The sequence below is a fragment of the Narcine bancroftii genome, chromosome 4, assembly GCF_036971445.1.
Source record: "Narcine bancroftii isolate sNarBan1 chromosome 4, sNarBan1.hap1, whole genome shotgun sequence".
Classification (NCBI taxonomy): domain Eukaryota; kingdom Metazoa; phylum Chordata; class Chondrichthyes; order Torpediniformes; family Narcinidae; genus Narcine; species Narcine bancroftii.
In genome coordinates, this window is record NC_091472.1 from 32,213,576 (window position 1) to 32,239,516 (window position 25,941).

At 39.5% G+C, this 25,941-nt stretch overlaps 1 protein-coding gene across 1 annotated transcript in view; it reads left to right on the top strand.

Moving 5' to 3' along the window:
• The window catches only part of LOC138760431 (ALK tyrosine kinase receptor-like), a 489,739-nt gene that overhangs the window by 332,391 nt on the left and 131,407 nt on the right, over positions 1 to 25,941 (top strand). The window contains exons 8-13 of the mRNA XM_069931014.1: positions 56 to 238; positions 3,142 to 3,240; positions 3,845 to 3,997; positions 11,308 to 11,406; positions 11,861 to 12,047; positions 23,141 to 23,231. Of these exons, the coding sequence (XP_069787115.1) occupies positions 56 to 238; positions 3,142 to 3,240; positions 3,845 to 3,997; positions 11,308 to 11,406; positions 11,861 to 12,047; positions 23,141 to 23,231 (812 nt within the window). The remainder of the gene's footprint in view (positions 1 to 55; positions 239 to 3,141; positions 3,241 to 3,844; positions 3,998 to 11,307; positions 11,407 to 11,860; positions 12,048 to 23,140; positions 23,232 to 25,941) is intronic.

Genomic DNA, 25,941 nt, shown 5'->3' on the forward strand with positions numbered 1-25,941 from the left:
TTATTTAGATTCCACCAATTTTCCAGACTTGATAATCCCACTTTTATTTTCACAGGAGGTGGTGGAGGTTGGAGTGATTTCACTATCCCGATGTGGTCTGGCAAATCTCTGACTGAAGGTGGTGAAGGTGGACAATCCTGTCCACAGGCAATCAAAAAATGGGGCTGGATAACAAGTGGAGGCTTTGGAGGAGGAGGAGGAGCTTGTACGGCTGGAGGAGGTGGTGGAGGCTATATAGGCAAGTTACATTGGCCATTAGACTTTGAGTTGACAGATATGCCTAGAACCAGGACCAAAGTTAATTTTGAGTATGTGGGGAGTCTGTCATAGAACCATAGAGCATTACAGCACAGAAAATGGGCCCTTTGGCCCTTCTCATCTGAGACAAACTATTATTCTGTTAACTGACCTGCACCCAGTCCATAGCCTTCCATACCTCTCCCATCCATGAACCTTCCAAATTCCTCTTAAATGTTAAAATTGAGCCCGCATTCACCACTTCAGCTAACAGTTCAATCCATAGATCCACTACTCTCTGTGTGAAGAAGTTTCCCCTAATGTTTCCCCTAAATGTTTCCTCTTGCCTAAGAAGGGGAAATGCAGAGTTAAATCCACAAGTCATGTAGTATCTGTAGATGTAAGGACACAGGAACTAGGAGAAAGAGTAAGCCATTCTACCCCGGAGCTTGCTTTACCTTTCTACAAGATCAAAACTATTCTTCTACCTCAACAACCTTTTGATGCACTCTTCTCACATACCTCTGTCCCTCTCATATCCAGAAAAGAAGTGATCTGTGCCTTGTAATTACCAAGAAAATCCCAAAGATTCATTTCCCTTTGAGTGAAGAAATTTTTCCTCTTTTTAGTTCTTAATGACCTGCCCCATATTCTGAATTGTAATTATAAATTCCTTTGCACTGAGAAACATTCTATCTATGTCTAACCTTCCAGGAATGTTTATGTTTCAGTGAGGTTATATCTCATTCTTTTATAGTCAAGAGAATACAGGTCAAGTATATTCAATTTTGTCACGGCAAGCCCATCATGTCAGGAAACAGGCTTGTGTGTCGTCAGGTGTGGCCTCATCCAGGCCCTATATAATTGTAGAAAAACATTTTTTTATTTTTGTCCAAAAATCCTCTTCCAATAAAGGTTAATGTACTATTTACCATCCTAATTGCCTGTTGAACCTGCACATTAGTTTTCATTTGATTTACGTATGAGCGCATTCACGTCCTTTTGACACTTCATAATCTCTCTCCACTCTAACACCATCAACATTTCTTTTTCATTTTATTGTGTATAATATTATTTCCCCCCCCCCCCCCACCACCACCACATTGGACTCCATCTGCTCTGTTTTAGCCAATACATTTAAATTGTATGGTTAGCATAGCAGCTCCCACAGTGTTGCTACAACACCAGCCATTGGGACCGGGGTTCAAATCCCACACTGTAAGGAGTTTGTACGTTCTCTCCATGTCTGCTTGTGACTCTGGTTCCCCCCCCCCCACCTTTCAAATCGTACCAGGGCTTGTAGGTTAATTGGGTGTAATTGGGTGGCACGGGCTTGAGGGCCGAAATAGCCTGTTACTGTGCTGTACGTCTAAATTTTTTAAATGTTTTTTAAATTTAATTTTCATAGAATTCATTGAGTTAAATCATTAATTTATCCAGTAGTTTTGTTTAAACTAAAACTAATTAATTTTAGACCCTCATGGTACAACCTTAATTTTGCCAATCTATGAGCAGTTCCATGTTTTCTCTGTCTAAAGGATGTTTGACTTTCTATTGACCGCTGAAGTACTGAAATCCTATATTCAAGTCACTTTACATGAATTTATATTTTATGTCTCATTTTGTACATTAGGCCTTCCTTTTGTGAAACTGCATATTAAATTATTTTTATTTAGTTTATGTTTATTTTATTCTATAACTATTCCCTTTTATGTTTGGGATCAGTAACAAACAACAAACGTTCCAGTATTTGAGAGCATCATCACATTATTGGAGAGAATGTGGACTGAATGTTAGTTTAAGGTTGATAAGAGGCTAAAATTGTGAATTTCTATGACTTTTTCCTGCATACAAATGTCTATCTAACTGGATCATAAGTAAATGTAACAAATGTAGGTCCATGGAGATTATTGTATTCATACACATTCCCCTGCCAGATCCTCCTTATTACTCCCCTACCCAGTTTATGTCAAATGAGACGCATCCTTGACTAGTCATTTTCGTGAAAGATCCAGCCACTGAAGTGTTCCCAGGGAACACTGAGGACTGAAAACACTAAACATAAAGCATAACAATATTTTAGTGCTGGATCCTTCTCAATTATTTAAGTTAATTTAGACATGCAGCATACTAACAGGCCCTTGCAACCCACAAGCCCGTGCCACCCAAAACACCCCAATTAACCTACAAGCCCCGGTACAATTTGAACGGTGGGAGGAAACCAGAGTCCCAAGCAGACACAGAGAATGTACAAACTCCTTACAGACAGCGCAGGATTTGAACCCCAGTCCCAATCGCTGTTTTGAAGGATGGCAATAAACTGGAGCATGGGGGACCTTTTAAAATGTCTTGGGGAAGAGCCAGCACAACACTAACTAACCTGGGACTTTCTTGGTACATACAGTGACATTTGAGCATTTACTTGATATTATTATTTTTTATATCTTACAGACATAAAATAGACGTGCTTAAAAAATTTATGTGCTGCACAACTCTTTCATACTGCCGATTCAACGTGGGTTGATCTGGGTAATTTACCAGGTCCATACCCAGTAATCGCGTGGTGTGAAACGTCCCAACCTGACAGGGCGAGTTAAATTCAACCAGGCTCTGACATTTGGTGGAGGCAAGTGTCAGAACCTGGCTGAGTTAACTCACTAATGTATTCTGGCAGCGTGAAAGCACAACCCGCTCACACATTGTCACCGCTGGAGCCGGGACCCCCCTAAAAATGCCGGGTCACTGATTAACCAGGTAAATCACGGTGCAGTGGGAAAGGCTCCCAAGTGTAGCAGGCCTGGTAAGTTTTCCTGCTTCCTAGGAGGGTTGGCAGTGTGAAAGGAGTTTATGACTTTGAAATGGTAAAATCATGAGTATTATTGAATTATGTTTGATTAACGACAGGTGGAAATGCCACTGAGAGAAATCATCCAGAAAAAGATGGTGGTTGTGGTGTTTCTTACATTAGTCCCCTTGGTGAATTGTACACACCAGCACTAGCAGGTATGTGAAAGCTGTGGACAGTTTCATCCAAGATGTATAATAGCATTGATAACCATCTGCAAGACATAATGGACTAAACATTTTTTGAAACTCCATTCATCTATTCTAGAAAATGGCTGCTATTAAAATATTGTTATCTGAGTAAATTAAGCTAAAGTTCAAAGGTCATTATTGGATGCTCCAGGTATAATAAATTTTACCCACACATGACTAGAAATATATCATAATAAATAAATAGAATGAAAGTCAAATGTTCTTTGCTTTGAGCAAATCATTTGTTTCATGAGATTGCTGTCCAGATGGTGGAGAGCCAAAATCTATCCCAGAGTAATTGAGATGTGTTTTTTTTTCTTCATCATAAGTATGCCATTAAGTTTATGTTCTTTGTTTTCATTGCAGACTATCTCTGGCTCTATCTGAATGTTGTTTTCTCTTCCTTTCCCTCCTGCTCCTTAGTTATCGTTCAATGTCTCTGCGTCTAGCTGTTTGGTCTTCTGTTCCTCCTGTGTTGCTCTGTTCAGTGGGCTGCCTCCATCCGTTTGTTTTCCTCTTTATTACTCACACTTAGTTTCTGTTATGTGCATGTTCCTTTCTCTTCTCACAGTGACGGAAAGCCATGGGGAAGTTGAAATTGTGCTGCATTTAAATTGCAGCCACTGTGAACATAATGACTGTATATTTGACCATATGAAAGAAGAACTTGTCTGCTTGTGTGAATCAGGAAAAATTCTTGCTTCAGACAGCATAACCTGCATTTGTGAGTACCAATTTTGACATGTGTTTTGAACCCTCTTCAAATTTATTTAAGAAAAAAAGCCACATATTTAACGCCAACACAGCCAAAAGCAGATGAATTCATTATCTCGAAGTGACATATTATAGAAATTTAGCATTATATTGTGGCATCCCCATGAACACTTCAGCACACAGAAGCTGTGAATGTGGAAATTTGAACGAAAAGCAGAATATATGGTAGAGTTTTTTTTTGAGATTGTAACCAAGGGGATAAAATAGGGGCAATTAGTAGATGTGGTATATTTAGAATAATGCGGTGCCACACAGCAGATTATTAAACAGAATACGTAAAGATGAGTTTGGGGGTTTAGCATGTTGGAGCACATTGAAGGTTGGTCAGTGGGCAGAAAGCAGAGAAGGAGAAATAAATGAGTAATTTGCAACTTGTCAGACAGTGACTAGTGAGGTGCTGCTGGGACCAATGCTGGGCACCAGCAGTTATGATTTCAATAAGGGTATCCAAATTTTCTAGTGATGCAAACCTGAGTGATAGAGTGGATTTTGAGGAGGTTGTAGAAAGGAATCAGCAGAATATGGACAGGCTACCTGGAAGGGTGAAGAAATAGCATGTGGAATATTGTGTGGGAAAATGAGAGGTGAATTGTTTTGGTAGGAAAAGTGTAGTTTTTTTTAATGGTGAGTGATTGAAAAGTGTTACTGTTCAGAGGGACTTCAGTATCCTTGGGCACAACTCAATGAAATTAATGAAATCTTTAATAAGGGTTTTAGCTCAAAGTGTCAATCATTCTTTTTCTCCCATCGATGCTGCCTGACCCACTGAATTCCTCCAGAAAGCTGAAAATCAACCTGTAATTGTAATAACCCATTAGAAAGAAAATAGTAATTTGGCCCTTGTTGCAAGATAAAAACAATAAAGACTCCTGGTGGCAATTATTTAGTGCCCTGATAAGCCTGCACCTGAGATATTTTGTACAGATCAGGTCTATCTGCGCAAGGAAGGATATAGTGGTGACAGTGAGGTTCATCAGACTGAAACATGAAATGGTAGGATTGTCCCATTTGGACTCATTAAACAGACTGAGGCTATCTGATAAAATTTGGAAGAAAGAGCAATGATCTCAATAAAACGTGTTCTTTTTTTTTACAGAGCTTGATGTGATAGATGCTGATATATCTAGAAAGAGGGCTGATTGTCTCAAGATAATGGGGCAACTATTCATAGCTGAGATGACGAGAAACACCTGCACCTAGACAACAGTGACTCTTTATAATCTTCTACCGAGAAGGGGTGTGAAAGATCAATCATTGAATTATATTGAATGTAGAGATTGTTAAGTGCAGAAAAGTAAGACTGAGATAAAAGATCAGCCATGATCTTATTGAATGTTAAAGCAAATGTGAGGAGTCCTGTGGACTGCTCCTTTTTCTATTTTGTGTGGTTATTATGAAATCTCAGCAGGCCATGCAGCTTTGATAGAAGTAAAAAGAGAATTAGCAGTTTGAGTCAGTAAACAACAACAGCCCTGCAGCTTAATTCCATTTCTCTCACAAAAGATAGTAAAAACAGAAATTGCTGGAAAACCCTTAGCATGGCACGCAGCATCTGCGGAAAGAGAAGCAGTGCGCATTCCCGGTCAAAGATTGTTTGTCAGACCTTACTGTTTATATGTCAGACTTACCATTTTACATCAAAGCACTGATTATCTTGGTGCAAAGCACTTGAGAGAACATCTAAATTAACCCAGTGGGCATGGGACAGACATGCCAGCTGACTTATCGTTGGGATGGTGGTGAAGAACTGCAATCCAGAGCTCACTAAGTTACTCAGTGATTGTAGGTGCAGGCCAATACATTGTTCAAAAATAGATTTGGGATGAAAATGAGAGCCCCCAAGAAAATTTTAACATGATTTCATAATGAAACAAGAAAGACTACAGACACTGTGATTGTAATTAATACACTAAAGTGTGGAGAAACTCAGCAAGTATTGTTTTCAATATTTTTATTAGTTTTATCAAATCAATATTCCATAGGTACATAACAATAAAATAAAGTAATGACAAATTTTGTGTAGCAATACAAATGGTACTGAGACCAATGTTACATTAAAAAGAAAGATAGAAAGAAAAACACTATACTAAATATCGAATTCAATCCCCTCCCTTCAGAGGCTACTGGCTAACATAAACAGTTCACTACTAATAATAAAAAAAGGAAGGTAAACATTGGGATCAAAAACCAAGAACTAGTTAATCTTACAAATTTTGAAAGTACTTAAGAAATTAACCCCATAAAGAAACAAAGTTAAGATTAATTTCAGTATTGGAGCATCCAATTTTTTCCAAGGTCAGACATGCTTTCACATCAGACTACCATTAAAATGGCCCTTCTAGCGATAAGGGAGGCGAGGGCAACTACATGGGATTGTGAAGCTGTCAGAATTTAACCAGATGGCCCACTAATTCCAAAGAAAGCAATAAAAGGATCTGGAGTCAAATTAATATTAAGAATTAAATACAAGGTACAAAATACCCCTTCCCAAAAATTGGAAAGAGAAGGGCATAACCAGAACATTTGATACAGTGAACCTTCTTCAGTTGTACATTTATCACATTGAGAAGAGAGATTAGAATAGAATTTAGCCAATTGGACTTTGAAATAGTGGGCCCGGTGTACGACGTTAAATGGTAATAATCAGTGTCTAGCACAAAGAGAAGATGAATGCACTCATTTCAGAATAGAGTTCCAAGTAGTTTCAGAAAATGGCTGTGGGGGGTTTGGGCATGGCGTGACGGAGTAAGGAGGCAATGTGGAAAACACCTCTCCTGGCAGAATTAATTAATAACCAGTTAAATAGCTATAACTGAAGTTACAGGGATGGAAGAAACTGGGCCTACCTTGAAGACTCAGCTTCCGATCCTGGTTCCTCTCCAGCCTCAGTCTACCAAGCCTCCTCGGGTAAGGATTCAAACTCCAGCGCCACCTTCTCAGGGAGCTGGAGAAGACGGTGCTGGAGCACGGAAGAAAACTACACTAATGACTGTAGAATTAACGAGCATGAGCGAGACTTCGTGCATGAACACTGCGGAAGTGATCGAGTTGGAGTCTGCATACCTGACTTTTACAATGGTAGCAGATCAAACGAGGGCCAAGCAGAGAGCCCGTATACGATTTAAACCACAGGCGACTTCTACAGAAGAAGAGGAGGTAGGAATGGAAGGGGAAAGTATTGTGCCATAATCACAGCGAGAGGAATCAGAAGAAGAAGGAAGAGATCAATATATTCAAGGTAATATGGGTGCATATTATGTTACCCCAAAACCTCTTGATCCACAGATTTTTGATAAAATTTTGAAAAAATTGATTCAATTTGTGAAAAAAAATGCAAAATTAGCAGAAGTGAAAGCAGACTTTACTATTCAACTGGGAGCTATTAAAGAAGATATGAATAACTGGAATGAAGACAGGCATGGCAAAGTGTAATATAACTTGATAAAATTAAAATCAAAGTTAAAAAGTTTGAAGAAGACTTTCAGGAATTTTATGTGGAGGTAGAAGAGTGTAATGATACAGTTGACAAGATATAAGATAAAAGATTCTTTTACAACGTGGGAAATTCAGATTTATTGCAAAAAGTTGATATATTGGAAAATCAGAGTAGATGAAACAATGTAAAAATTGTTTGTTTCCCTGAGGACTTTGAGGGCACTAAATCTAGTGCAGTTTTTTCAAAATTGGCTGCCTGAAATTTTGCAACAGGAGAATTTTCCAAATGGTTTGGAACTTGATAGAGCACAGAGAGCTCTAAGGAAAAAGCGTATCCGGGACAACCACCGTGCTCTATTTTGATTAAATGTTTATGTTTCCAAGATAGAGAAATGATTTTGAAAATGGCAGTTCATAAATCCAGGAACAACAAAGCCTTTAATAATCCAGAATAACAGAGTATTCCTTTATGCAGATCTGACTAATGAAATTGTCAAAAGAAGAAAAGAATTCAATCCAGCAACGTCAGTTTTGTGGAAGAAGGGATATAGATTTGCTTTTCGATTCTCAGCAGTTCTTAAGGTTTTTTATGGACAATTTCAAGCAACAATTTTTGCAAATGAATCTGAAGCTTTGGAATTTGCCAATTCACTGCCTACTAATATGCAGAATGGAAGACAACGTTATTCATCTCAACAAATGGAAGGAGATCAAGGAAAGTCAAAGGGAGGGATTCCAGTAGCAATACAGCCGACTGAGGTTCAAGTTGAAATTGATGATAATCAAATCAATAGAGACCTTGAAGAAGCTTATCATACTGATTGATTAAAATTAAATTTTGTTATTCTGTCTGGGGAGGTGGATTTTCTTTTTCTGCTTTCCTCTTCTGGTACCTCATGCCACTAGTGGTGAGAGCCACTTCTCGTAATTATGGGAGTTAATGCTGACCTAATCAGCGCTTTTGGGGTTATTTTCTCTTTTTATTTTATTATTATTTGGGTTTTTTTTTACTTTGTACCTTTGGAGATGTTATATCTTGAATGTTGGCTGTGGAGATGGGATGACCAAGGGTGGATAAGAGAGTTGAATATTTTTTTAAATTATATTTTGGCAACACATAGTTTGTAATTAATGTTGTAATGTTTAATATGAATGGGCTCAATAACCCAATTATAAGGAAGGGAGTTTTAGCTCATATTAAGAAGTTGAAAGTAGCTATTGCTTTTGTGCAGGAAACTCATCTAAATGAGAAAGAACAACAAAAGATAAAGAGAATGGGTTGGCCAAGTTATAGCTTCATCTTTTAATTCTGAAGCACAAATAATTAATTTATTAATTTATTAAAAGTTTCCATTAAAATTACAATCAATTATATCTGAAAAAGAGAGTTTGTAATTCATAAAAAATGCATTATAATGTAATTCAGACATAAGATTGAGAAATTAATTGATAGACAAAACAAAAATATTATGAATTATTAGCTTGGCAATTGAAAACGGAGCAAGCATCAAGAATTATTAATGCTGTCAAGAACAATTCAAAAATTAATTATAAACTACAGGATATAAATGATCCTTTTAGAGAATATTATACTGTTATATTCATCTCAATCATTGAATAATGAAGGAGAAATTAATAATTTTTTTACAGAAGCTTCAACTTTCATCTTTGAATTGCCAAGCTCGAAAGTATTTAGATTCTCCATTCATGTTGAAAGAAGTTATGAAGGCTTTAAATTCTATGCAAAATGGTAAATCTCCTGGTGAAGATGGGTTTGCATCTGAATTTTATTTAAAAAATTAAAGACATATTGATGGCTTTATTAACAGAAGTATTAAAACAAGCAACTGTAGCTTGTTCATTACCAGAATCTTTTTAAAATGCTGTAATAATAGTAATACCTAAGAAAGGTAAAGATTTATTATACTGGAGTCTTATGCACCTATAAATGTTGATTATAAGATTGTTACTAAAATTTTGGCTAATAGATTGAATGAATATTTACTTGAGTTGGTTCATTTAGATCAATTGGGATTTATTTTAAAAATATATCTGCTGACAATGTAGCTAAATTAATTAGTCTAATTCATAGCTCTCAGAAACAATCAGATTTAGCATTAGTTTTATCATTAGATGCTGAAAAGGCTTTTGACAGATTAGAATGGAATTATTTATTTGAAGTTTTGCAAACATTTCAATTTGGGCCAATATTTATGATTGGATTAAAGGTTTACTTAGAAATCCTTTGGCTAGAGTAGTAGATTGGTTAGACAATGATGTCCCTTATCTCCTGCATTATTTTAGAAATTGAATCGTTGGTACAATCAAAAAGGCAAAATTTTAGTATTAAAGGAATTAAAGTCAATAAAGAGGAATATAAAATTAGTTTGTTTGCAGATGATGTATTGATTTATATAACAGATCCTGAAAATTCTTTAATTTCTTTATATAAAAAGTTACAAGATTATGGGGAAATATCTGGTTATAAAATTAATTGTGATAAAAGTGAAGTAATGCCATTAGTAGAAGGAGATTATGATCAATATAAACAAGTAGCTCAATTTAAGTGGACACAAAATCCAACTAAATACTTAGGTATTAGAACTGATCGAAATTTAGATAATCTGTATAAGTCAAATTATGTACCACTATTAAATAAAATTAAAGATTATTTAAATAGATTACCTTAATAGGTAGAGTGAAATGTATTAAAATGAATATTTTTCCAAGGATTCAATATCTTTTTTCAATCTATTCCTTGTTTAGTAGTTCAAAACAAAATTTAAATCTTAATTCAACTGTAAGGAAATTTTTATGGAAGGGGAAAATGAATAGGGTATCTTTAGAGAAATTAACTTGAAAGTTTGAATTAGGTAGTTTACAACTTCCACATTTGGGAAGTTTGGGTCTTCAGGGAGCTTAAAACTTAAAGTATTTAAAAAGCTCCTAATCTGTAAATAGTGAATAAAACAATGTCTAGGTATTGTAAATTTGGTGGATAATTGTTCGAAAGAAGTAAAATTTTGGTCAGTAAAAATATCTAAAAAAGATTGAATACCTCAATTCAACCACTGACAATAACCATTATCTTGAACCAAAGGTTAAAAAAAATGGAATTACCTAAAATAGGACTAATTAATAAGAATCCATGGTACCCAAAATGTTTTCTAAATTGAAACCAGATTCTCAATGTCTGTCTAACAACAAAATTATCAGTTAATTTGGATGCCAAAAAAGGTAAAGGTGCTCCAAGTAGCGAAAGAAGAGAATATTTTTTGGTATATCTTATTTCTAAATTAATCTAACTTGAAACATCCAAATTTTCCTCATGATGAATCCAAAAAGTAATGTATCTAACATTAGCTGCCCAAAAATAAAACCTAAAGTTAGGTAACACCAAGGTCCCATTCTGTTTGGTATTTCGAAGGAAGACTTTTCTGAGATAAGGGCATTTATTTTTCCATATAAAAGGTATGATAGAATCCAATGAATCAAAAAAGGATTTGGGAACAAAAGTGGGTACAGCTTGAAAAATATATAAAAATTTAGGAAAGATATTCATCTTAATAATATTGAGGAGACAAAGATATATAACCAATGTTTTGTGCTATTTGGCTCCACTGCAAAATCTCTTTGAGGGATGCTGACCCTGAAGAAGTTCTACAAAAAACACCTTGTCGAAGGCTCAGGCCAGAAATGTTGGTTGTGGTATCTCTCCCTCCAATTGACATTGCGGAACTTGCTGAGTTTCTCCAGTACTTTTGTGTATTAAAAAGTGATTTTGTGCTTCGATTAATTTTTCTTGTGCTCACTCTTCTCGCTCAGTGCCCCAGGACGTTCACCTGCCATTTTCCCTGGTGCTTTCGGTGGTGTTGTCAGTTGTGGTTGCAGCTTTGCTGCTCGCCTTTTCCGGAATTATGATCGGTGAGTGCAATCTTTGGAATAGAGTTGGTATGGGAATATAGAAAAATACCCCATTCCTCAAGCAACAACGCAGAAAAAAAACTCCTAAATTTGGGTCTTCTCTGCCTGAAACATTCCAAAGGAATGTTTTGGCAGTGCATTGGCATCAGGTGTATTGCTGGAGGACCTATTGCCACCACAGAAAATGATATTAATCCTCTGCCTAACACCTGGATCAGACTCTCTGAGGATCCACTGCTGCTCTCCCGACAGTTCTTGCACCTTCCAATATTTCATTCTGTTAGCAACGAAACTACACTCCTTTAGAAAGTCAACTTACTTTCATAGAGTCTGAGTATCCTGGGAGAACAACAAATCAGAGGAGTAAGGTGGCTGTTGGCTTCATGATAGTTGATGCTTCCTTCTTTAAATACAATGATTTTACATTAGTCGACTACTAAAATATTTTCTGCAGTGTACCGTCTTAAGCACCAGGAGTTGCAAGCCATGCAGATGGAGCTGCAAAGTCCAGATTACAAGCTCAGCAAACTACGAACTTCCACCATTATGACTGACTACAATCCTAACTATTGCTTTGCTGGGAAAACAACTTCCATCAGCGATCTCAAAGAGGTTTCTCGGAAAAACATCGTCCTCATACGGTGAGTCAAATGAAGCTTGAGCCATTAATTTAGTTGCTTTTAGTGGCATCAACTGAGGAGAGAAAGGAAATAATAGCCATCATCCAGCTGCTTATTTGCTGCTTTGAGCACTTGATCAAAAGGCAGCTCTGTTTGTGTAGCGGTTGGTGCAAGGCTATTGCAGCGCCAGCAAGCTGGGTTCGAATCCAGCACTGTTGGTAAGAAGCTTGTATATTCTCCCTGTGACCTGTGTGGGTTTTCTCCTGGTGTTCCAGTTTCCTTCCATCCTCCAAAACGTAGAGTTTCATAAGTTAATTGGATGTAATAGGGGCAGCACGGCTTTCAGCGGCCAGAATGAGCTTCTTCAGTATCATTGAAATTTAAAATAAAAAAAAATAAACTACACAACAAAATGCTGCCCTTGTTACTATTTTTCCTCCACTTTTCTCTGCAAAGCACATTCTAATAAAAACCAAAATCCAAATATTTACTTGTTGCTTTTGGTACTGACCGATAATATCTGTGATAACCAGGAGCCCCAAATTTGAGGACATCTAAATAAATTTGGGGTGGATACTTAAAAAGGTGAAGAATTCTTTCATCCCAGTTAGCAAGAAATTAGTAGCTCAATAACATCAACTTATATCACCAAAAGAATCAACTTTAACTGCAAAGCCCTGCCTACTCTGAAGAAGTTCACCTTTGCTTTCCAAAGGTTGTTCTGTGGGATTCTCTCACACTGTTCCCCCTCTGAAATTCCTACAGCTGTTAAGCTCTCTGACCTTGTACTCACCCAGACTCACATCCACAGCCATGCTGCAATCCTCTCTACTTGCCTCCGCCACCATTTTGTGCCTTGTGGTTTCCAACTCTGGTTTCAGGCCTCCCAGTTTGGCCCCCACAAGCATCTAAGGTACCCACACAACATTGACTACTGTTCTCTTTGCTTCTCTCGAAAAATCCTACACACCACCCTCACCTCGATACAGAGATATCAGCGGAACCTTGCTCTTTCTCTGCCACAGCTCTGGATCTTGCTGGCCTAGGCCAACAACGGGCTTTTCCTGTAATTCATCCACCGCCAGATCCATGTGTTCAACCGTCGATTCTACACTACCTGGCATCCATCAAGGATTGCAGGATTGCCTCCCTAGAGACTGCCATCTTTGCCACCTCCTACGTGGGCTTCTACCTTGGCACCAGCCACCCGCCTGTCAAACCTCCCAAAGTTTCGGCTGCCAAATCTAGCCTGGGCCCCAGCCACTGGTCCACTGGCCTCCCAACATTTTGGCCGCTAACTCCCATCCCAGCCCTGGCCACCTGCCCTCTGGAGCTCCTGATGCCTCAACTGCCATCTCTCACCTAGGCCCACTTACTGGAGCCCCCAATGCCTCAGCCACGAACTCCAGCCTAGACCCCAGCCTCCTGCCCTCCAGAGCTCCCAATTTCTCTTGAGCCAATTCTCTCCTGGGCCATAGCCACCCTCAATGCCGATCTCACCAAGAGGCTCCCAACAACCAAGATACTTACTATGGTGCCAACCTCGCTGTTGGATACCACAGCATCATTATCCCCTCTACCATCACTCCTTACCCTTCTTCTTACTTTAAACCCATCTCCCCCTGACCTCTCCAACCCCCCCTCACCGCCTCCCTCTGACTTCCCCTACCTTTTATCTCAACCCTCTGACCTCCCATCTCCTCCACCACATAGATTCCCACTCTGAGTCTTTACTATCCCCCTGACCTCCTCCCAAAGATGGAATGCTCACTTGAGATCTTATCTATGTCCCTCTCTGCTCACACTTTAATGTGTTCCACGCATGCCATGGTGCCGAACTCTTCTTCCGTTGCCTCTGTCTCCTTGCTCACTTCCATGACTGTGACTGTCCACCTCCACTCAAGGCCCTTTCGTCCGCTTTAAGCCTTCTTCCTCCACTTGGACATCTTGTCCTGATTAGCTGTATGTTCTGGATTTTTTTAAATTTCCAATTGCTGCCAAGACATCTATCATTTCAACTTCACAACTCTCCTCTCTTATTCCAATCTCACATACTCCAAACGCTCTGCCCTCCACTCTCTGTGCAACAATTCCAACCTCATGATCAAACCTGCAGACAAGTGTGGTGCTGTTGTGGGTATGGCGCACTGACCTCTACCTGGCTGAGGCCAGATGACAGCTCTTAGAAACCTCCTCCTACTTATCCTTCCACAGGCCCCTACCACAGCACATCAAACTACCATCTCCAACACCATCACCTTATGTCACCTCCCTCCCACAGCCTCCAATCTCATTATTTCTCATCCCTGTACTCCCCAGTTCTTCCTCTTACCCAAGATACACAATCCTAATTATCTGGATAGACCCATTTTTTTCCACATGCTCCTGAACTCATATCATCTTACTTCAACTCCATCTTTTCTTCCCTGGTCTAATCGCTCCCCACCTATATCCATGTTACCTCACATGCCCTCCATCTCCTTGATGATGACTTCCAATTCCCTGAACTTGACTGCCTCATTTTCACTATGGACATCCAATCCCTTTAAACCTCCATCCCACATAGAGAAGTTCTCAAACCCCTTTGTTTCTTTCTTGATGAAATCTAACCATTCACCACCCACCACCACCCTCCTCTACTTGCAGAACCTGTTCTCACTCTTAATAACTTCTTTGACTCATCCCACTTTCTTCAAATCAAATGAGTAGCCATGGGTCCCACATATGCCTGCCTGTTTATTGGCTTTGTGGATCAAACCATGTTGCAAGCCTACACAAACAAGGCCCCTCAACTCTTCCTCTGGCATATTGTCAACTACATTGGGGCTGCATCATGTACTCATGATGAGCTTGTCATATTCATTCACTTTGCTGTCAAATTCCACCCCGATCTCAAATTCATCTAGCCCATCTCCTACAACACTCTCCCCTTTCTTGATATTTCTCTCTCTCTCTCTCTCTCAGGAGACAAACTTTCCACTGACCTATTTTAAAAATCCATTAATTCCACAACCAACTTCATTTGAAATGTACTGAGAGTGTAGGTGAATGGATGTAAATTGGGCGGCAAGGACTCATGGGATGAAAAGGCCTATTTCTATGCTGTATGTCTACATTTAAATTAAATTTTAAAATACCTCGACTACACTTCTTCACACCCAGTCTCCTGCAAGGATTCCATTCCTTTATGAAACACCAAGGTCTGCAGATGTTGTGATTGTCATAAAAACACACTGAAATGCTGGAGCAACTCAGGTAGTCTTCCTTTATCCCAATTTCTCCATCTCTACCATATCTATTCCAAAGAGAAGGTCTTCCAGTCCAGATCATGAAAGGAGATTAGCTAACAATATTAAAAACAATACTAAGAATTTTTTCAAATATATAAGGAATAAAAGAGAGACACATGTTAACATAGGACCGATAGAAAACGATGCTGGGGAAATTGTAATGGGTTATAAAGAGATGGCAGAGGAACTTAATCAATATTTTGCATCAGTCTTCACCATGGAAGACATTGGTAATATCCCAGACAGTCAGAGGCTTCAGGGAGTAGAGTTAGATTCAGTTAGGGTTACTAGAGAAATTTTGCTAGGCAAACTAAACAGATTAAAGATTGATAAATCTCCCGAGCCAGATGAGGTGCATCCACAGGTTTTGAAAGAGATGGCTTTGGAGATGGTAGATCCATTGGCGATGATCTTCCAGAAGTCAATAGACTCTGGAGAGATTCCAGAGGATTGGAAGGCCACAAATGTGGTTCCGCTGTTTAAGAAAGGTGGGAGACAGGTAAAAGGAAATTATAGGCCGATTAGTCTGACGTTGGTGATCCTCAAGGATCAGGTGATGAAATGCCTAGAGATGCATGACAGGATAGGTCCAAGTTAGCAGGGTTTTTTAAAGGGTAGGTCCTGCCTGACCAACCTATTAGAGGTTTTTGAAGAAATCTCAAGTAGGATAGACAAAGGAGATGCTGTGAATGTTATCTATTTAGATTTTCAAAAGGCTTTCAATAAGGTTCCGCATATTAGGCTGCTAAATAAAATGAGGGTCCATGGAATTACTGGGAAGTTATTAAAATGGATAGAAAAGTGGCTGATCGGCAGGAAGTAAAAGGTTGAAATTAAGGGTTCTCGTTCTGGATGACTGCCTGTAACTAGTGGTGTTCTGCAGGGGTCGGTATTGGGGCCGCTGCTGTTTATAATTTATATTAATGATTTGAATTGTGGTATGAATGGTTTTGTGGCCAAATTTGTGGGTGATACCAAGATAGGTGGCAGAGTAGAAAGTGTAGTAGAAACTGTAAAGTTGCAGAAGGATATAGACAGATTAGGAGACCGGGTAAAATTATGGCAGATGAGATTTAACATAGAGAAATGCACAGTTGTACTTTTGGCAGTGGAAATAAACAGGCAGAATACTATTTGGATGGGGTGAAAATTCAGACCTTGGATGTGCAAAGGGACCTGGGTGTCCTCGTGCAGGGAAACCTAAAAGTTAATGACCAGTTGAAATTGGTAGGGAAGAAAGCGAATGCTATGTTAGCATTCATTTCAAGAGGAATAGTGTATTAAAGAGGTGTTGATGAGACTCTGTGGGGCACTAGTGAGACCTCATTTGGGCCCTCTATCTTAGAAAGGATGTGATGTTGTTGGGGAGGCTGCAGAGGAGATTTACTAGGATGATTCCCAGAATGCAAGGGCTAATGTACGAGGAGCGTTTGGCAGCTCTTGGGTTGTATTCATTGGAGTATAGGAGAATGAAAGGAGATCTCATAGAGGCTTTTCGTATTGTGAAAGGTTTAGATAGGGTGGATGAGGTAAAATGTTTCCCTTCATGGGTGAATCGAGGACAAGGGGTCATAGTCTGAAAATTAGAAGTTTTCCAAATAAAACAGAGATTAGGAAGAACTTTTTTAGCCAGAGGGTCGTAGATCTGTGGAAGTCACTGCCGCATACAGTAGTGGAAGCCAGATCACTGGGAGTATTTAAACAAGAAATAGACAAGTATCTCATTAGTGAAGGCATCAAGAGATATGGAGGAAAGGGCAGAAATTGGAACTAGTGTAGCTTAGTGTAGATTTACAGAACAGACGATGGACCTAGTGGCCTGGTTCTGTTCCTTTGTCATGTGATATTCCCCTTGACCACTATCAACTTGGCACTTACCCACACCTCCTCCATTTCCCACTCATCTGCCCTGGCCCCCTTCGCCTCTAGTTGTAGCAAACATAGAATTCATCTTGTCTTTGCCTACTTCCCTATTAACTTCCACATCCACTGCATCATCCTCCATAATTTTTGTCACCTACACATGATCCCACCACCAGAAACCTCTTCCCCTCTCCACCTTCCATAGGGACTGTTCCCTCTGTGACTCCCTCGTCCACTCATCCCTTCCCACCAATCGTTCCCTTAGCACCTTCCCCTGCGACCACAGGAAGGGCCACACCTGCACCCACACCTCGTCCCTCACCACCATTTGAGACCCCAAACAGTTCTTTCAAGTGAAGCAACACTTCACTTATGCCTCTGTGGAAATTATCTATTGCATACAGTGTTCCCGCTAGATGCAGACTGGGAGATCACTTCACTGAGCATCTTCACTCTGTCTATGTCTGTCTATGGTCTCATGTACTGTCCCACCAACACTGCCCTTAAATTAGAGCAGCAACACTTAATTTTCCATCTGGCCACTCTCCAACAAAATGGCATTAACATCAACTTCTCTGGTTTCTGCTAGCCTACTCTTCATTCTTCCTTCTCTTTCCCTTTGTCTTCTTTCCTCTAGCTCTTCACCCCTTCATATTCAGAGCCATCCCCCCTTCCCCTGCTTGCTGTGTACCCTCCCTCCCTTATCGACCTATTACCTCCTGCCTTTGGGACTGTGCTCCTCTCCCTCCCCTCTGTACCCCACAATTTTGTTTGGCTACCTGTCTACAATTTACTCATACCTTGAAGGGCTCAAACCTGAAATGTTGGTTATGTGTCTTTATCAGCTTTATAAAGTACATTGTTTGACCTGCTGTGTTTCTCCAGCATTGTGTTTTTACTTGGAACAACTTCAGCGGTTGTTTTACATGATGGAGATTTAGGCTGTGCACATAGAATTGGAATAACTTGGAAAAAACAATGTCCATGAATATTTGTAACAGAACTGTAAGGGTAAAAAAAAACAAAGAGAAAATTAGCAAGGGAATGGGATCAATTCTTGGAAGATGCCACCTACCCAATAATTAGAAGCTGAAAGTTACATCTGTCAGGTGCAACCTTTGTGGCCATCTTCACATCTAATCATATGCATTGTATCCTCCTTGATTCTGAAAAATAGATCCCAGTAGATGAGCCTATCCCTTTGTTTTGTTAACAGAGAATTTTTGAGTTATATTCTCTCCCTTTTAATCAGAGCATTGTGTGCTTATTTTTCCTGGCCTCCTAGCTCTAATTTACAAGTATATATTTTTTGTTCTGTTACTGTTGTATCTGTCGGCTTTTCAATGTTTTGCTGCTGTCAAAAGCACGAAGCAGAGAAAAGGTTCCCAAAAGGCCATCCCTTTGTTGAAAGCAGCAACTGCAAACAACAAAGGATAGGTAGGATACACTTGCAATTGAGGAAGCACTGCAAAGGTTTGCGAGATTGATTCTGGCAAGTTTGCTCTGTGAGGAGACTAGTTTTTTTCTCACTCTCTTGTGTTTAGAAGAATGAGAGATAATCTCATTGAAATGTGTAAAGTTCTTATGGAGGTTGACAGGGTAGAATTGATTTTTCCAAGTCTAGAATAGAGATGATGGTCTCAAAATAGACTCTTGACCATTGAGGATAGATTGGGAAATATTTTTTTCATTCAGAGTGCTGCATCCTTCGATTTCTGCTGTCCTACCAAGGTGAAATGTTGATTATTTTTAAATTTACTTCTGAATCAGCAGTATTTGCAAAGGAACAGAGATTATTCCCCGCTGCCATCAGATTCCTAAATGATCAATTAAGCGAAGACATTGCCTTACTTTGATTTTTCCAGCGCTATTTTAAATTATTTTTTAAGGTGGTTTTTATACAAATGTTTCCATTGTGATCCTACTGAAAAACCATGACTTTCATATTGGACGGCATCCCTGTGTTGGTCGCTCACACTGTCCTGGATTCGAGCTGGGAGCAGGCTTGTGGCATGACACCCTTTATGTCAAGAAAGGGAGGAGTCACGAGCCGGCCAGTGAGAGCAGGGTCAACCAGTAAAGGTCATGCAATTTACATATAACAAATAACTACAATAGTGGTTTCACCACATTCACCCCCTCTTTTAAAAGAAAGCTCGGGGTGTGTGGTGTGGTCAGCCAGCACTCATAAATTCTGTCTGTCTGGTGGTCTTCTTTGGCATTGCAACCAGCAAGTCCCTCTCCGGGGTCCCTAGTGGTCTCTCTGATTCAGCTGATCCATCCCGTTTGGCCCGGCGGGGGTTCTTGGCTGGGCTGGGGGGGAATGGAGTTGTGGGTGTCGACTGTCAGGTTGGTAGGGCTGGTGGGGATTGGGAAGTTGAGCCCTGGGGAGCTGGGGTGGGGGGGCGGGGCAGATGCTCCCATGTGTGCCACGTCCCAGATAGATACCATGTCCTTGTGCCTATCTGGGAATGCCACGTAGGTGTACTATGGGCTTTCGTGGAACAATTGGACCCTCTCAACCAGAGGGTCGGATTTATGGGTCCTCATGTGCCTGTGGATTTGAACCAGCCCAGGAAATGTCAGCCAGGTAGATAAGGTGGTTCCCAATGCCAATCTCCTGGGAAGGCATACATCGCAAAAGCTAGCCACTGAGCCTCTAGAATTGATCTGCATAGATGGTGGCCAAAACAGCAACGCTTGCAATCATTCTGAGGAGATAGTCCATTCCCAACTGAAAGAAGTCAACATACTCCAGCTCGAGGCCATGAGCTGTCCACCTCCATATTTTCACTGGACCTCATGTCAAGTTTATTGTCATCTAATTGCACAAGAACAACCTGATGAAACATCATTCTCCAGTCGTGGATGCAAAGCATGTAGACACACAACCGGACATAACACACGTACAGACAAACAATACACATGCAGGTCAAGTATTCATGTATACAAATAAATAAATATTATTTTGTGAAATGAGAGTCTCAGATGGTTAAGTGAGCAGTGCCTTTGGTTGCTCAGCATTCTCACTGCCAATGGGCAGAAACCATTCCTCAGAGTGGTGGTGCTGGCTTCAATACACCTGTATCTCTTTCCTGATGAGAGCAGCAGTGTGCAGGGTGGAAGGGGTCCTCAGTGATTTTGCACACCCTCTTCAGACAATGATCCTGGGTGATCACATCGATGGCAGGTGGGGTGGAGAGACCCCAGCGATCCACTCTGCCACCCTAATGGTCCTGTGGGTTTACCTCTAATCCACTTCTCTGCAGCAACCGCACGACACTGTGATGAAGCCAGCTAGGATGCTCTCAATAGAGCTCCTGTAGAAGGTTGACATAATGGTGGCTGGTTGCTTGACCACTTCAGTCTCTCAAGAAGTATAGTTGCTCTTATGTCTTCCTTACAAGTGAGATATTGAGTATCCATGATAGGTCGCTAGTTAAGTGAATTCCAAGGAATTTGGTGCTCTCCACTCACTCCACTTCAGAGTTGTTGGACCAGCTTTCCAAGCATAATTTCATCAGATTTTCAATGTGTTGTTCAATCCGAGGGAAGTGCATGCTATAACTGACAGCCTATTCCCAAATGCTGAATATGAACACCTTTAGCACTCTGTGGCCCCACTGGAGGCAACCCTGACCCACCAATAGCTCATTCTGATTTCTGCAGATCTCCTCATTAGTTCCCATTCACAATTCCCTCCATGCCTGGAAATCCCTTCAACTGTCACATGAACATTGTCACTGACTTCTGTCTGGAAAAAAAGCAATTTTTTACCTCCTCACAGAACAGAAGTAACTATGCACTCACTGTAGCATCCTGTTGGGGGGTGCAATGTTCTACAGAGTAGTCCAATGGCTCATTGTCAGAAGGGAAACGAGTCTGAACGTTCCCACTAATTAACTAAGTTCATATGCAGAGTGAAGGGCTGCCAAAGTGGCCCTCTTCTATCATGCATAATACCTCGTGCTACTATCCCTTCCTTCTGGAGTTACAAAGGCCAAATTTACTTTAATTTCAGAGATCCTTGTCTGCCCTAATGGAGGACAGATCATTTATGTCCAGACACTTGTGTTTATTAATATGCACATCATTATTTAACTGAAGACATGTGAGAGACTAAAATGCTGGAATCTAAAATCTATCTTGAGGAAGGGTTTTGGCTCAAAATGTTGGCCATTCTTTTTCACCCATTGATGATGCTCGATCCACTAAGTTCTTCCAGTAGATTGTTCTTTGCTCCTTTACTTAAGTAAGACAGACCTAGAGAAGTTAAAAACGGTTTTTAAAAATGCCAAATCTTGGAATACCAGAAGCTTTTAAGCAATGGAATAACATAAAATAAAACACTTTTGAAGGGACTATTGGGAATATTTAAGGCAGATTGATAAAGTTGCTGACTTATCAATGCATCAACAGTTATGGCGAGAAAGCCGGCGGGTGGGGCCAACAGGGAAAATGGATCAGCTCATGATTAAATGGCATGGCAGACTCAATGGACTGAAGAGCCAATTTCTGCTTTGATGTCTTATAGTCTTATCCAGAACAAATTATTGCTTTAAAGTTGATCATCGCATTTCCTCATGGAGAAATCATTGTTGGGTACAAAGTCATTTACATCTACCTCTAATAGTTCCATCACTCGTTTTACAATTATTTGAATTGCTGAGTAATCTGAACTCAGAAATGGAAATTGTGCAGTAAATTGGAAATTTATTGTCAAAAATTTTACCATCAAGAAATGTGAGTTAAATATATGAATTCAGCTGTTGCTGAATGTTTGATCAAATCTATCAAGCATTGTCTTGCAAAATGACATTTTTTCATATTACTTAAAAATTAGTGACATTTTAATGCAAGTATTTTTTTTAAAATAGAAACAGCTTTGTTCATTTCAAGGGCTTATATGTTTCAGACTTGTAATTCCAAATTGTAATATTGTATGGCCTATTAATAGATTCATTCCGATATAATTGACAAGATTGCACTTGAACCTATTGTCAGTAGGTTCTATTTTGTACCTGGTTGATTGTTCGCTAGAAGAGCCATCTTATTGAAATGGAAAGACTCTAGACCTCAGACAGTGTTTCAATGGTTTTCTCATATTATGTCTAGTTTACATTTAGAAAAAAATGGATATCATGTATTTGATTCAATGGTGAAATTTGAAGATACATGGTGACATTTTATGTCTTATTTTCATCTGATGTAAATGTTTTTAATGTGATTAGATGTACTTACTGTTCAAGATGAGATACAGTCTTACCTTAGTTTTTTTTTATTCACAGTATAAATCAAAAGCTATGAAATATATGTAATCCTCAGGATAAGCTGCTCGATGTTTTTATTTGGTTTTTTTTAATAAAGAAGGTTAGGTGGTTTATATATACATATACAAAATTTCTTTACTGCCTTCACCCAGTGCAGTGGAGAGAGGACTGTGTTTATACTGTTTGAAGTTTTATATTAATATGTGTGTGTGTGTGTGTGTGTTTGTGTGTGTGTGTGTGTGTGTGTGTGTGTGTGTGTGTATATATACCCCACCTCACTGACAAAAGACAAAGGACAAAAAACCCAACACCTAACCCCAACCAACCAATTTTCCCTTGCAACCGCTACAACCGTGTCTGCCTGTCCCGCATCGTTCTTGTCAGCCACAAATGAGCCTGCTGCTGACGTGGACTTTTACCCCCTCCATAAATCTTCATCCATGAAGCCAAGCCAAAGAAAGAATATATATGTGTGTGTGTGTGTGTGTGTGTGTGTGTGTGTGTGTGTGTGTGTGTGTGTGTGTGTGTGTGTGTGTGTGTGTGTGTGTGTGTGTGATATTGTATTTTCAGTTTATTTCCTTTTTATTGATTGTACTGTATTTATTATAAAAAAAAAATTTAAAAAAAAGATTGAAAAGGATTGATTATTCACTTGGACAGATTGGTTCTGACATGATGATCTCCTTCACAGTGGCCTGGGCCATGGAGCTTTTGGTGAGGTATATGAAGGCCAGGTGACAGGAATTCCTGGTGAACCCAGCCCTCTTCAAGTTGCTGTCAAGGTAAGAAATTTGCCTGTATCTTTAATCTTGTGCTATGACCACACAAATTGTTAACCTGCAACAATTCAGCTTTAGGTCTATTCATGTTATTCTTTTTGCAGAATTTGGGCAACATTCTGTCTGACGTGCACACTTCCTTTGTCAAGAAGCAGCATCTTTATGAAGCCGTTTAATTTTTTTTTGTTGAAACACATCATTATGTCATTTGTGTGTGACATTACTTGGGCATGATTTCTGATCTCTCCCACACAAGCAAAAAGAAATTGCCAGGCACTTTTTCACATCAACAGTATGCCGTTAAGTAATCATTTCCCCAAGGAATCGAGGAGAACTTGCTTGTGCTGCTTTCTTTCTCGGAAAATGATGATGAGTTAAACATGGTGGAAAATGCTTTTGAAAATTCATCATAAAGACACAAATGCAACAATTGTTATAACATTATGTGTGATCATTCTCCTCATTGTGTAGGAGAATGCAATCAACCCTCAGTTAGAATTGAGGCTTTCTGTTTTCATTCACATTCTCTCAGATATTTCTGTATTTCTTTCAAAGCAATGTTTACCAGTGGACATGCTTTCTCATTCTGTCTTCTGACTACAATAGAGTGAGTTAGTGAACCACCCTTTCACTTCTGAAGTCTAAATTTGAATACAGCTGAGACACGAGGAGTAAACAGTGTATTCATGCTGTGGTGAGGCTGACGTATTTATTCTAAGCAGTGTAAAATGGATTTAAGTGTTATTCAACAGGCTTCATTTGATTTAATGATGCTTGTCCCTTAGTGTCTAAAATTACCCAAAAATTACAGAACAAAAATCACCATAAAAATTCATTAATTTCTGAGAAACGTTATTTTTAATATCTTAAGACAACGTTCCATCATAAAGCAGTGATGGAGAATGGTTTTCCCTGCCCTTGGCTACATTTACAGCTTCTACAAATTGCAGGAAAAGGAATCAGAGAAGATATTCCTCTTTTGTAATAAATTTGATGAATTATTTAAAGCCAATCATTCAAAAAATTCGATGACAAGTAGTAGACGTTTGGAACTCTCTCGATGGATGACTAACTTCCTCGACTATAATTATCTGGTGATCTTGTGAAGGTTGTGAAACACGAAAGTCTGCAGACACTGAGATTGTAGTAAAAACACACCAAAGTGCTGGAGGAGCTCAGCCGGCCTTCTCAGCGTCAATAGCGTCCTCCAGCATTTTCAGCATTTTGATGTGTTTTTATCTTGTGAAGGTATGCAGATGAATTAACCTGCTAAAAGACAGTACCAGCACAGTTAATATTTTATATATTCTTTACTGTTCTCACTTCACTAATAATATTGTGGAGGCTCACCCACAAGGCAGGTGAACAGGCAGCAGCAGGTCGTGGTCGAGTCTGTAGTCAGAGACATACTCGGGAGGTCTCAGTGCAGGGCAAAACAACAGACAGGAGGTTGATGTCACTTCCGCCACACCTGTTTCATCTTGTATTTGTATGTGTGAGTTCTTAGACAACACATGGATGAAGGAAAAGATTCCTTACTTTAAAATTGTTGTAAATAGCACATGAGAGGTGTCATGAGGCTACAAGCCTCCATTACAGATCTTAGATACTGTGTCGCTTGCACTGTGTGTCAGCCCCCTGCTGGTAGCCAAGTCTAATCAAACAGTAACTATAATCAAGGCCTTGCTAGTGGCCATGCAAACATGACCACTGTCATTACATCTCCCTTTCTTAAAACAAAAATAGCTTACTTTTAATTAATGTTTTTTTTTGTTTAACTCTGAAATGTTAACTTTAACACCAAGAACTTGCACTTTCATTAGTATTAAATTTTTTAAACTTGTTTTGTGTGTTCACATTTACATACACTAAAACTTGAATAGCGAATAAAATAGCACTATTTCATTCTATAACAGTGTTCTTTAAATTTGCTCAGTGAATCTCTTAGGAGGATTCACATGTCTTGATGATCTTGTAATTGATTGTCCTTGAATCTGAGTTGTGGCCTCAGATGATGTCTTCTCAGATGTGCATTCAGATTATTCAACAGTATCCATATTTCCATCTACTGTGGCTGGTCCCATTTGAAAATCTCGATGATTTCTTTGCAGAACAGCACCTACATCTGTCTGAATGCTGTATGATCTTGGTTGGCCTTCATTAAGGACAGTTCCCTTCTGAGTCCATAAGTTTGTTTTGTCTTTTAGACTTACTTGGTCACCAGTGTAAAGTTCTGGTAGGTTTTTTTTGGTCCTCTGACAAAGTAATACTTTTGTTTTTCTTTGTTGTTCTTTGAATTTCCTCACCTTCTCCCCCTCTTTTGTTTTTAGGAGGTTCTCCTGAATGGGTAGGTTTGATCTTAGCCGACGTCCCATAAGGAGTTATGCTGGTGACATACCACAATCGAGCGGCATTGTGCAGTTCCATTATCTTTTGCCGTGTTCATCAGTCTTTTCCCTGTCTGTACCGATTTTTCCACTTTTGACCATTGGTCTGTGGAAAATGAGGACTTGACGTGGTGTGTACAAAGTCCCACTCTTCAGCAAACTGTTGGAACTTTAAATTGCAAAACTGGGGTCCATTGTCTGTGAAGACTTCGCTTGCCACACCATGTCTGGAGAATATGGCTTTCATACCTGTTATTTCAGCATCTGCAGTGGTGGAGTTCAGTCTACACACCTCTGGATACAGGGAGGAATAGTCTGTGACTACA